We start from the raw sequence: 14,015 nt of genomic DNA, 5'->3' as shown, positions 1-14,015 counted from the left end.
ACAGGAAGGAACTGATCCTAGATCAGTACTACTAAGAGGAATACTCTGAGACAATTGATACTTACAGTGCATTTGGAAAGTATTCGGACCCCTTGACTTTTTCCACATTTTGTTACGTTACAGCCTTATTCTAAAATGGATTAAATAAAAAAATGTCCTTATCAATCTACACACAATACCCCATAATGATGAAGTGAAAACAGGTTTTTCGAAATGTTATCAAATGTATTAAAAAAATACAAAAACAGATACCTTATTTACAGAAGTTTTCAGAACCTTTGCTATGAGACTCGAAATTGAGCTCAGGTGCATCCTGTTTCCATTGATCATCCTTGAGATGTTTCTACCACTTGATTGGAGTCCACCTGTGGTAAATTCAATTGATTGGACATGATTTGGAAAGGCACACATCTGTCTATATAAGGTCCAACAGTTGGCAGTGCATGTCAGAGCAAAAACCAAGGAATTGTCCGTAGAGCTCCGAGACAGGATTGTGTCGAGGCACAGATCTGGGGAAGGGTACCAAAAAATGTCTGCAGCATTAAAGGTCCCCAAGAACACAGTGGACTCCATCGTTTTTAAATGGAAGACGTTTGGAACCACCAAGACTCTTCCTAGAGCTGTCCGCCCCGGCCAAACTGAGCAATCAGGGGAGAAGGGCCTTCGTCAGAGAGGTGACCAAGAACCCGATGGTCACTCTGACAGAGCTCCAGAGTTCCTCTGTGGAGATGGGAGAACCTTCCACAAGGACAACCATCTCTGCAGAACTCCACCAATCAGGCCTTTATGGTAGTGTGGCCAGACGGAAGCCACTCCTCAGTAAGCACACAGCCAAGACAACGCAGGAGTGGCTTCGGGACAAGTCTCTGAATGTCCTTGAGTGGCCCAGCCAGAGGCTGGACTTGAACCCGATCGAACATCTCTGGAGAGACCTGAAAATAACTGTGCAGCGACGCTCCCCATCCAACCTGACAGAGCTTGAGAGGAACTGCAGAGAAGAATGGGAGAAACTCTCCAAATACAGGTGTGCCAAGCTTGTAGCGTCATACCCAAGAAGACTCGAGGCTGTTATCGCTGCCAAAGGTGCTTCAACAAAGTACTGAGTAAAGGGTCTGAAGACTTATGTAAATGTCGTATTTCAGTTTTTTATTTAAATTAATTTGCAAAAATGTCTAAACCTGTTTTTGCTTTGTCATTATGGGGTATTGTGTGTAGATTGATGAGGGAAAAAAACAATTTAATCATTTTAGAATAAGGCTGTAACGTAACAAAATGAATACTTTCCGAATGCACTGTACAACCCCAGGTCTGTTTATACTTATTTTCAGCCCATCCTGACTCCAAACCACACCGTTCTACCTTCATAACTCACCCCCCTCTCCCTTCCCATCACCTTTCAACTATACCATCACGTTCGCCCAGCTTTATTGGCTGAACAAATGCCTTATGTGTTAAACCTTGGCTAGAACTATACTGCTTTCTGCTGCAACAGGGTAAACATGCATTGGCCATATACCATTTTTATTTATTTTTACGTTTCATTGTCAGGGGCCATGTACACAAATGAATAAATTAAATGTGGAAAAATCAAATCAAATCAAATCAAATTTTATTGGTCACATGCGCCGAATACAACAAGTGCAGACATTACAGTGAAATGCTTACTTAAATGTGTACGAAGATTATTCTGCAAACTGTATAGAACTACACTACCAGTCAAAAGTTTGGACTCATTACTTATTCAAGTGTTTTTCTTTATTTTTACTATTTTTTACGTTGTAGAATAATAGTGAAGATATCAAAACTATGAAATAACACAAATGGAAGTAGGTGTGTCCAAACTTTTGACTGGTACTGTATACTGCTGTCTACTGCAACATGGGAAAGTTGCATTATCAGTAAAAATTAATTCGAAATACAAATATTTCACCAAACTTGACGTAAACAGTATATCTAGGCTGCATCCCAAATGGTCAAAAGTAGTGCAGTAAATAAGGAATAAGGTACCATATGTCCCAAATGGTATCTTAATTATTCGGACTCCTTTCCCTCTCCTTCCTCCGCCGGGTCCCCAGGAGCGTTTCCAGTTCCCCCTGCAGATGACGGATGTGTCCGAAGACGCCAAGGACCTGATCCGACGCCTCATCTGCAGCCGGGAGCACCGTCTGGGCCAGAACGGTATCGAGGACTTCAAATCTCACCCCTTCTTCTCTGGTAGGGCCTGATGTTTTAAAACAGTGTCTGGGGGCTAGGGTTGTGGCAATAATGGGATTTTATATAATTCTGTATTGTCTGTCAATTCTTCTCTGGTAGAAGTGGGGCCATTTCCAGGGAGTTGATATAGATAACCTCTTGTTAATTGGTGTTGAATTTAGGTTGGACTGTAGAGATGATAATATGATAATCATTACAATAAGAAACCATGATCACAGTTTTCATGTTTAATGTCATTCCTTTCAGGCATTGACTGGGACAATATCCGTACGTGCGAGGCCCCCTACATACCAGAGGTCAGCAGCCCCACAGACACCTCTAACTTTGACGTGGACGACGACTGCCTCAAGAACTCAGTAAGTCTGTCTTCCTCTATGGGACTACATCAAGACTTTCTCTCTCTCTCTCTCTCTCTCTCTCTCTCTCTCTCTCTCCTTTCAGTCTCTCTCTCTCCTTTCAGTCTCTCTCTTTGTTTCTATCTTTTTTCTCCCCATCATCTCTTTCATCTGTCTGTAATGTTGTCAAGGTTGAGGTGTTTTATGAAATAAGTTTTGTGTTATTTCAGGAGACGATGCCCCCTCCCTCTCACACGGCCTTCTCTGGACACCACCTGCCCTTCGTAGGTTTCACCTACACCAGTAAATGGTGAGTGGTCGCACAGCTTCGTCAATATATACAGTATACAGAAAAATACATCTTAGCCTGGTCCCAGATCTGTTTGTGCCGGCTTGCCAACTCCTATGGTCATTGTCATGTTTGGCATAGCAATGAGCATAGGCTATACAGCACAATCAGATCTGGGATCAGTCTACTTCACTCCTACTTCTCTATCGTTTGATCTAACCTCATCCACACTTGAACTAGTACTCCATTTCCACCTGTGAGAAAGAAAGTATTGAATGGTCTGATTTCTTTATCTTATCTTCAGGCTAATGGTGGTCTCTCTCTCTCTCTCTCTCTCTCTCTCTCTCTCTCTCTCTCTCTCTCTCTCTCTCTCTCTCTCTCTCGTCTCTGCTCTCTGTCTCTGTCTCTCTCTCTCTCTCTCTCTCTCTCTCTCTCTCTCTCTCTCTCTCTCTCTCTCTCTCTCTCTCTCTCTCTCTCTCTCTCTCTCTCTCTCTCTGTCTCTGTCTCTGTCTCTGTCTCTGTCTCTGTCTCTGTCTCTCTCTCTGTCTGTCTGTTTAAGCGGCTTTATTGGCATGGGAAACGTGTGTACATTGCCAAAGCAAGTGAAATAGATAATAAACAAAAGTGAAATAAACAATAAAAAATGTATAGAAAACTTTACCCTCACAAAAATGCATTATGGCTATATACAGGTGTTGTAATGATGTGCAAATAGTTAAAATACAAAAGAGAAAATAAATAAACATAAATATGGGTTGTATTTACAATGGTGTTTGTTCTTCACTGGTTGCCCTTTTCTTGTGGCAACAGGTCACAAATCTTGCTGCTGTGATGGCACACTGTGGTATTTCACTCAATAGATATGGGAGTTTATCAAAATTAGGTTTGTTCTTTCAAATTCTTTGTGGGTCTGTGTAATCTGAGGGAAATATGTGTCTCTAATATGGTCATACATCTCTCTCTCGCTTTCTCTTCCCTCTCTCCCTCTCTTCCTTTTCTCTCCCCTCTCTTCCTCCTCCAGTACCCTGTCTGACCGGGGCTGTCTGAGGGAGTCAGGTGGTGGCAGTCAGACACAGATGGATGTGTGTGTCCAGCGCAGTCTGGAGGAGAGTCTGGCCACCGAGGCCTACGAGAGGAGGATACGACGCCTGGAGCAGGAGAAGACTGAGCTCAGCCGCAAGCTGCAAGGTACTCACACACACTCACTCACTCACACCTCTCCTCCCATTCTCATCCTCTCCTCCCATTCTCATCCTCTCCCTGTGTGTTGTGTCCCAGAGTCCACTCAGACAGTCCAGGCCCTGCAGCATGCGTCAGGAGAAGGACCAGCACCCGTCCCCTCTAACAAGGAGGTGGAGATCAGGAGTCTGAAGACTGAGATTGACATCCTCAAGAAACAGATCGCAGGTAGACATTCAACATTCTACTGTAAAGGTTTACTGTGTAGTAGAACACAAACATTCTACTGTAAAGGTTTACTGTGTAGTAGAACACAAACATTCTACTGTAATGGTTTACTGTGTAGTAGAACACAAACATTCTACTGTAATGGTTTACTGTGTAGTAGAACACAAACATACTACTGTAATGGTTTACTGTTTAGTAGAACACAAACATTCTACTGTACAGGTTTACTGTGTAGTAGAACACAAACATTCTACTGTACAGGTTTACTGTGTAGTAGAACACAAACATTCTACTGTAAAGGTTTACTGTGTAGTAGAACACAAACATTCTACTGTACAGGTTTACTGTGTAGTAGAACACAAACATTCTACTGTAAAGGTTTACCTTGTAGTAGAACACAAACATTCTACTGTAAAGGTTTACTGTGTAGTAGAACACAAACATTCTACTGTACAGGTTTACTGTGTAGTAGAACAAACATTCTACTGTAAAGGTTTACTGTGTAGTAGAACACAAACATTCTACTGTAATGGTTTACTGTGTAGTAGAACACACACATACTACTGTAATGGTTTACTGTTTAGTAGAACACAAACATTCTACTGTACAGGTTTACTGTGTAGTAGAACACAAACATTCTACTGTACAGGTTTACTGTGTAGTAGAACACAAACATTCTACTGTACAGGTTTACTGTGTAGTAGAACACAAACATTCTACTGTAAAGGTTTACTGTGTAGTAGAACACAAACATTATACTGTACAGGTTTACTGTGTAGTAGAACACAAACATTCTACTGTAAAGGTTTACCTTGTAGTAGAACACAAACATTCTACTGTAAAGGTTTACTGTGTAGTAGAACACAAACATTCTACTGTACAGGTTTACTGTGTAGTAGAACAAACATTCTACTGTAAAGGTTTACTGTGTAGTAGAACACAAACATTCTACTGTAATGGTTTACTGTGTAGTAGAACACACACATACTACTGTAATGGTTAACTGTTTAGTAGAACACAAACATTCTACTGTACAGGTTTACTGTGTAGTAGAACACAAACATTCTACTGTAATGGTTTACTGTTTAGTAGAACACAAACATTCTACTGTAAAGGTTTACTGTGTAGTAGAACACAAACATTCTACTGTAATGGTTTACTGTGTAGTAGAACACAAACATTCTACTGTAATGGTTTACTGTGTAGTAGAACACAAACATTCTACTGTAATGGTTTACTGTGTAGTAGAACACAAATATATTTTACTGTAATGGTTTACTGTGTAGTAGAACACAAACATTCTACTGTAATGGTTTACTGTGTAGTAGAACACACACATACTACTGTAATGGTTTACTGTTTAGTAGAACACAAACATTCTACTGTACAGGTTTACTGTGTAGTAGAACACAAACATTCTACTGTAATGGTTTACTGTGTAGTAGAACACAAATATATTTTACTGTAATGGTTTACTGTGTAGTAGAACACAAACATTCTACTGTAATGGTTTACTGTGTAGTAGAACACACACATACTACTGTAATGGTTTACTGTTTAGTAGAACACAAACATATTACTGTACAGGTTTACTGTGTAGTAGAACACAAACATTCTACTGTACAGGTTTACTGTGTAGTAGAACACAAACATTCTACTGTAAAGGTTTACTGTGTAGTAGAACACAAATATTCTACTGTACAGGTTTACTGTGTAGTAGAACACAAACATTTTACTGTAAAGGTTTACTGTGTAGTAGAACACAAACATTCTACTGTAAAGGTTTACTGTGTAGTAGAACACAAACACCTTTCAGCCAGGTCAGCATTTACCATAGATGGATAGCCTAGTGTATGATAGAGTAGGACTGGAAATACATTGAGAGATAAACAGATATGCTATTCATAATCCATACAGTATACAGCCAAGTTAATTGTGGGAATTGCAACGCAAGGGTTGTGGGTTTGATTCCCACGGGGGACCAGTACAAAAAGCATGAACATGTATGCTCTGGATAAGAGCATCTGCTAAATGACTAACATTTAAAATGTACACTATAATGGAACACACATCATAGGGAAATGTGATGCATATTGGCCAAAGTTGTGTTTAACAACACTGACCCTCTGTATTGTGTGTGTGTTAGACTCAGGTCAACTGGAACATCAGTTGGAGGAAGCTTCGTCAGTCCGTAGAGAAATGGAGGATTCATCTAAACACGTCAGGAGCCTGGAGAAACAGATGAAGAGTCTCAACCTGGAGAGGGACGACCTGCACAAGGTGTGTTTCCCTGTATATAGCACCAACTGTGTGTGTTGACTTCAGTGTGTTAACGCCTAGTCACTACCAATATTATACAATTTTCACACTATCGTGCTGATCCGAATTGGACTGTACTGGCTTGGATATATTTTATTTTCACATGGTCCTTCACATCATGGCTCCAGCAAATGTGGTATATGCGTCATTGTGGTATATCGGCTCAGCTCTGCTCTGCAGTATGAAAAGGGTACAGTGGGGGAAAAAAGTATTTAGTCAGCCACCAATTGTGCAAGTTCTCCCACTTAAAAAGATGAGAGCGGCCTGTAATTTTCATCATAGGTACACGTCAACTATGACAGACAAAATGAGAAAGAAAATCCAGAAAATCACATTGTAGGATTTTTTAAGAATTTATTTGCAAATTATGGTGGAAAATAAGTATTTGGTCAATAACAAAAGTTTCTCAATACTTTGTTTTATACCCTTTGTTGGCAATGACACAGGTCAAACGTTTTCTGTAAGTCTTCACAAGGTTTTCACACACTGTTGCTGGTGTTTTGGCCCATTCCTCCATGCAGATCTCCTCTAGAGCAGTGATGTTTTGGGGCTGTCGCTGGGCAACACAGACTTTCAACTCCCTCCAAAGATTTTCTATGGGGTTGAGATCTGGAGACTGGCTAGGCTACTCCAGGACCTTGAAATGCTTCTTACGAAGCCACTCCTTCGTTGCCCGGGCGGTGTGTTTGGGATCATTGTCATGCTGAAAGACCCAGCCACGTTTCATCTTCAATGCCCTTGCTGATGGAAGGAGGTTTTCACTCAAAATCTCACGATACATGGCCCCATTCATTCTTTCCTTTACACGGATCAGTCGTCCTGGTCCCTTTGCAGAAAAACAGCCCCAAAGCATGATGTTTCCACCCCCATGCTTCACAGTAGGTATGGTGTTCTTTGGATGCAACTCAGCATTCTTTGTCCTCCAAACACGACGAGTTGAGTTTTTACCAAAAAGTTATATTTTGGTTTCATCTGACCATATGACATTCTCCCAATCCTCTTCTGGATCATCCAAATGCACTCTAGCAAACTTCAGACGGGCCTGGACATGTACTGGCTTAAGCAGGGGGACACGTCTGGCACTGCAGGATTTGAGTCCCTGGCGGCGTAGTGTGTTGCTGATGGTAGGCTTTGTTACTTTGGTCCCAGCTCTCTGCAGGTCATTCACTAGGCCCCCCCGTGTGGTTCTGGGATTTTTGCTCACCGTTCTTGTGATCATTTTGACCCCACGGGGTGAGATCTTGCGTGGAGCCCCAGATCGAGGGAGATTATCAGTGGTCTTGTTTGTCTTCCATTTCCTAATAATTGCTCCCACAGTTGATTTCTTCAAACCAAGCTGCTTACCTATTGAAGATTCAGTCTTCCCAGCCTGGTGCAGGTCTACAATTTTGTTTCTGGTGTCCTTTGACAGCTCTTTGGTCTTGGCCATAGTGGAGTTTGGAGTGTGACTGTTTGAGGTTGTGGACAGGTGTCTTTTATACTGATAACAAGTTCAAACAGGTGCCATTAATACAGGTAACGAGTGGAGGACAGAGGAGCCTCTTAAAGAAGAAGTTACAGGTCTGTGAGAGCCAGAAATCTTGCTTGTTTGTAGGTGACCAAAGACTTATTTTCCACCATAATTTGCAAATAAATTCATTAAAAATCCTACAATGTGATTATCTGGAATTTTTTTCCTCATTTTGTCTGTCATAGTTGACGTGTACCTGTGATGAAAATTACAGGCCTCTCTCATCTTTTTAAGTGGGAGAACTTGCACAATTGGTGGCTGACTAAATACTTTTTTCCCCCACTGTATACAACTACCTCGAACCCTGAGTCTATCTGTAATATATATCATTAAGCAGACGCATTTATCCAAAACGACTTACAACAGTGAGTTCATACATTTTCGTATGGGTGGCCCCAGCGGGAATCCAATCGACAACCCTGGCATTGCAAGTGCCATGCTCTACCAGCTGAGCGCCATACGTCCGACTCATCCAGTCTGACCAATGAATCTGAATCTTCCCTCCCTTCAGGACTTATTGGAGGCCAGTGAGAAGATGAAGAGTCAGTCTAAGGAGTTGAAAGAGGCCCACAGCCAGAGGAAGCTGGCCATGCAGGAGTTTTCCGAGCTCAACGAGCGTCTGACTGACCTCAGATCAGCCAAGCAGCGCCTGGGCCGCCAGCTCCGGGACAAGGAGGAGGAGATGGAGGGTTGGTCCCAGAAGGTGGAGGCTTTACGGCTGGAGGTGCGCAAGGCTGAGAGGGCCAAGAAGGAGGTAGAGTAGTCACGTGGTTCTTAGAGGTATTTGTGTGTGTTTGTGCGTATAGGAGGGTGTGTGTGTTGGTCTCTACTTATAGGTGTGCTTGTATTTGAGCGTGTGTCTACATGTGTGTGTGCTTGTGTATGAGCGTGTGTCTACATGTGTGTGTGCTTGTGTATGAGCGTGTGTCTACATGTCTGTGTGTGTGTGCATTAACTCCTTGCTGTCTCTCAGATGGAGGCCCAGTCTGAGGAGCAGACAGCAGATGCTCAGAAGGAGAGGAAGGTGAGAGAACGATCAGAGCAGTACAGCAGACAGCTAGAGGAGGAGCTGGACGGACTCAAGGTAACACACACACACATACTAACACACACACACATACTAACACACATAATAACACACACACACACACTAACACATGCTAACACACATAATAACACACACACACACTAACACATGCTAACACACATAATAACACACACACACATACTAACACACTAACACATGCTAACACACATAATAACACACACACACAAACGTTAACACACGCTAACACACACTAACACACTTTCTAACACACATACACACAGACCTTTTTTCTTTCCTTCTCTCTCTCTCACGCTCTCTCACGCTCTCGCTCACAGATCTTCACAGACATTACATCTCAGATTTTAGCTGTTTAGCAGACGCTGTGGAGCGAGTTGTAGTCAGAGATGCGTATGTAGTCGATGTGAAATGGCTAGCTAGTTAGCAGTGTGCTAGTAGTATTCGATCGGTGACGTCACCCGCTCTAAGGCCCAGAAGTAGGTGTTTTGTGTCCCGACTGATAACGCTACTTCATGGCTGACACTGGTAGACGTGTTCAGAGGGTCCCTGGTTCGAGCCCAGTCCGGGACAGGGGTGGAAACAATGCGCTTACACACACAAGACATGCACACCTGGGGTGTATTCACCAGTGAAGCCAACGGGCCGAAACGGGGAGGGACTAATCTGAACTTGTCCAATAAGAAACACTCGCTTTCGTTACAAAACGCTTTTACTACGGCGTTCACTAATTAATACACTCCTGTAATTTCTCTGTTTCCCTGGTTGTGTGTATGTGGTCAACTCCTCTCTTCCTCTGAACCAGAAGCAGTTGGGGCCGTCAGCCTCGGTGGTGGGCACGGACCAGAGCCAGGAGGTGGGGAAGCTGCGGGCCGACCTGGAGAAGAAGACCGGGTTCTACGAGGAGGAGTTGAGCAGGAGGGAAGCGCAGCATGCCAACGAACTCAAGGGCCTCCGCAAGGAGCTCCGTGACGCGGAGGGACAGCAGCTCACCCTGCAGAAAGAGATACTGGTTCTCAAGGACAAACTGGAGAAGACACGCAGGGAGAGGTGTGTGTGTGTGTGTGTGTGTGTGTGTCTACATCTTTATTTATTTGTGTGTATAATGGCTTATGTGCAGTACTGCCTTCTTAGGTTTGGATGTCCACAACACTCATAAGCACTCATAAAGTTGACATGTAGGACAGTCAATCCAGAGACTTAGACATGGCATTCAGATGTGGTTCTGGTCTCTGTAGGAGCTATATAAATATTCTTCCTAGCGAGGGTTATACGAGGTGAACATGGTTATAGTTACTTCACCCTGGCCTCTACTGTGTTGTACTTTAGTTACCTTCTCTCCCCTGACCTAGCTCCCGAGAAGACCCTCGTTCATGTGTGAGTCCCTTAGATCTAACTGGTATTATCCCCCTTTGCCTCTGTCCAGGTCGAAGAAGCAACATTGATCTAACGATCCCTCATACAGTCTGGAAGCTATCAGGATGTGCTTTTCTACCCTATAGCTTAGCATCCCTGGCTAGCCTCGTTCATACAGATCTTTGTATACTCTCTCTGAATAGCAGGTTCAGTGTGTTATTGATGTGTGTGATGATGGATCATCAGAGTGTGTGCATCTGTGTTCTTTGTGTGTGATAGCCAATGCGAGCGTGAGGAGTTTGAGACGGAGTACAAGCAGAAGTATGAGAGGGAGAAAGTTATTCTGACCGAGGAGAACAGGAAGCTCTCCAACGAACTGGACAAGGTGAGATAATATACACACACACTGCCCTGACCTGAGGTAACCCTATCACACACACACTGCCCTGACCTGAGGTAACCCTATCACACACACACTGCCCTGACCTGAGGTAACCCTATCACACACACACCCCAGTTCTCTCATCATAATGACACTGTCCACCTCCAACCTTCTCTCCTGGTAAAGCCAATATAATTACTGTTCAATATCCACTTTCAAAACAGACCACAGTCTCCTACACACGCAAATGGAACGTCCCGTTGGATCTCAAACTATTGACTTTGGAAGCGGGAACAATGGCAATGAGAAGTGGACTTTCCCAAGCAAAATACTTTGGTATAAGTTCTGATATATGGGACTAAAAGTGCTGTTTGTTTTTGTGGTATTCCATATTAAGTATGAAGAAATGAAGTGATGCCTTGAAGTTGATAGCAGCCGGGGGTGTATGTGGAAAACAGGGAACATTCCCCAACCCTTCCTGAACACATGCACAACCTGCCAGGGAGGGATAGTGAGAAGCACATATCATTGGTTGCGTCCCAAATGGCACCCTATTTACTTGATAGTGCATTACTTCTTCTGAACAGGGCCTATAAGGGTCTGTTCAAAAGTAGTGCAATATATAGGGAATGGGGTGCCATTTGGGATGCAGACCCATTTGATTCTGTTGTTTCACATACAGTACCTTCTGTATGAAAGCCAGAATACAAGGATCAGATGATTTATGGTGATTATATATCCTTCTATGAACTTGAAACTCTCTAGTCTAAAGGTAGCTGTTTCCATTTGGAAAGAAATCCTATAAATGTGAGGTAAAAAAAATTTGAATCTTACCTTGCAAATATTATGTTTAGCCTGTTTAAAATGATCCTTCAAACTGTGTTTTACAACCAACAACCATCTTGCCACTTATGTGATAGTAGCAATATGCACCGTAATGAATTTCCTACTGTCAAACCATTACATGAAAACACACTCCCTCTGCAACTGTCAAGTAACTTATAATTACCAAGATAGCTATTTAAAATGGCCAGTTGTTGCAGAGAGGGCTAGGATCAGCACTTTATGAGTTAGTATTGATCATAATGTATTTCTGGTGTGCCACTCTCTCCCTCTGCTCTCTGCCCCCTCTCTCCCTGCCCTCCTCCCTTCCCCCTCTCCCTCTGCTCTCTGCCCCCTCTCTCTCCCTGCCCTCCTCCCTTCCCCCTCTCCCTCTGCTCTCTGCCCCCTCTCCCTCCTCACCCTCTCTCCTTCTGCCCTTCTTTGGCATCCCCCATGCCCTGGCCTGCCCTTCTCTTCCCTCTTCTTTTACCCTGTCCCCTCTACACTGTTCTCTCTGCCCTGTCCCCTCTGCCCTGTCCCCTCTACCCTGTCCCCTCTGCCCTGTCCCCTCTGCCCTGTCCCCTCTACCCTGTCCCCTCTACACTGTTCTCTCTGCCCTGTCCCCTCTGCCCTGTCCCCTCTACCCTGTCCCCTCTGCCCTGTCCCCTCTGCCCTGTCCCCTCTACCCTGTCCCCTCTACCCTGTCCCCTCTACACTGTTCTCTCTACCCTGTTCCCTCTGCCCTGTCACCTCTGCCCTGTCCCCTCTACCCTGTCCCCTCTGCCCTGTCCCCTCTACACTGTTCTCTCTACCCTGTTCCCTCTGCCCTGTCCCCTCTGCCCTGTCACCTCTGCCCTGTCCCCTCTACCCTGTCCGCTGTCCCCTCTACCCTGTCCCCTCTACCCTGTCCCCTCTACCCTGTCCCCTCTACCCTGTCCCCTCTCCCCTGTCCCCTCTACCCTGTCCCCTCTACACTGTCCCCTCTACCCTGTCCGCTGTCCCCTCTACCCTGTCCCCTCTGCCCTGTCCCCTCTACACTGTTCTCTCTACCCTGTCCCCTCTACCATGTCCCCTGTCCCTTCTGCCCTGTCCCCTCTACCCTGTCCCCTCTACCCTGTCCCCTCTACCCTGTCCCCTCTACCTTGTCCCCTCTACCCTGTCCCCTCTACACTGTTCTCTCTACCCTGTACCCTGTCCCCTCTACCCTGTCCCCTCTACCCTGTCCTCTCTACCCTGTCCTCTCTACACTGTTCTCTCTACACTGTCCCCTCTACACTGTCCCCTCTACCCTGTCCCCTCTACCCTGTCCCCTCTACCCTGTCCCCTCTACCCTGTCCCCTGTCCCCTCTACACTGTCCCCTCTACACTGTTCTCTCTACACTGTCCCCTCTACACTGTTCTCTCTACCCTGTCCCCTCTACACTGTCCCCTCTACCCTGTCCCCTGTCCCCTCTACACTGTCCCCTCTACACTGTTCTCTCTACCCTTCCCTAACTTTCTTACCTCCTGCCCTAACCTTTTCTCCCATCTCTCCGCTCTCCTCTGTCCCTCTTTCCCCTTCTCCTGCCCTGCCTGCCTTTCCTTACCCTGTCATCAATCAATCAATCAATCAAATGTATTTTATAAAGCCCTTTTTACATCAGCAGTTGTCAGTGCTATACAGATACCCAGCCTCAAACCCCAAAGACCAAGCAATGCAGAGGCAGAAGCACAGTTGCTAGGAAAAACTCCCTAGAAAGGCAGGAACCTAGGAAGAAACCTAGTGAGGAACCAGGCTCCAAGGGGTGGTCAGTCCTCTTCTGGCTGTGCTGGGTGGAGATTATAAGAGTACATGGCCATTTAGGCCAGATCGTTCTTCAAGATGTTCAAATGTTCATAGATGACCAGCAGGGTCAAATAATAACCATTGTGGTTATAGAGGGTGCAACAGGGCAGCACCTCAGGAGTAAATGTCAGTTGGCTTTTCATAGTCGAGCATTCAGAGGTCGAGACAGCAGGTCCGGGACCAAGTAGCATGTCCGGTGAAACAGGTCAGGGTTCCATAGCCACAGCAGAACTAGATCAGCAGAACTACTGGTTGGACTAGGGACAGGGACAGCCAGGTGTCGTCAGACCGGGTAGTCCTGAGGCATGATCCTAGGGCTCAGGTCCTCCGGGAGGGGAGACATGGAGAGGGAGGGAGGGGGAGGAGAACTAGAGGGATCATGCCTAAGCTCACTCAGGACAACAGATAGGACAGACTGACCTTGGCCCCTATGCACATACGCCATTGCAGCATAGATACTGGGGGGGTGGGGTCGGGGGACACTGGCCCCGTC

General features: G+C 44.9%; 1 protein-coding gene across 5 annotated transcripts in view; it reads left to right on the top strand.

The window, feature by feature from the left end:
• Positions 1–14,015, top strand: part of LOC121548619 (serine/threonine-protein kinase MRCK alpha) — a 95,948-nt gene that overhangs the window by 49,701 nt on the left and 32,232 nt on the right. For all 5 annotated transcript variants that reach the window (XM_041860136.2, XM_041860134.2, XM_041860132.2 and 2 more), the window contains 10 exons: positions 2,076–2,214; positions 2,461–2,570; positions 2,780–2,859; positions 3,860–4,026; positions 4,117–4,245; positions 6,392–6,525; positions 8,586–8,828; positions 9,048–9,158; positions 9,943–10,187; positions 10,773–10,878. In XM_041860136.2, the coding sequence (XP_041716070.2) occupies positions 2,076–2,214; positions 2,461–2,570; positions 2,780–2,859; positions 3,860–4,026; positions 4,117–4,245; positions 6,392–6,525; positions 8,586–8,828; positions 9,048–9,158; positions 9,943–10,187; positions 10,773–10,878 (1,464 nt within the window). The remainder of the gene's footprint in view (positions 1–2,075; positions 2,215–2,460; positions 2,571–2,779; positions 2,860–3,859; positions 4,027–4,116; positions 4,246–6,391; positions 6,526–8,585; positions 8,829–9,047; positions 9,159–9,942; positions 10,188–10,772; positions 10,879–14,015) is intronic.

This window comes from Coregonus clupeaformis, chromosome 33 (assembly GCF_020615455.1).
Source record: "Coregonus clupeaformis isolate EN_2021a chromosome 33, ASM2061545v1, whole genome shotgun sequence".
In the NCBI taxonomy this organism is placed as follows: Eukaryota; Metazoa; Chordata; class Actinopteri; order Salmoniformes; family Salmonidae; genus Coregonus; species Coregonus clupeaformis.
This window is presented reverse-complemented; position numbering and strand designations above follow the sequence as displayed.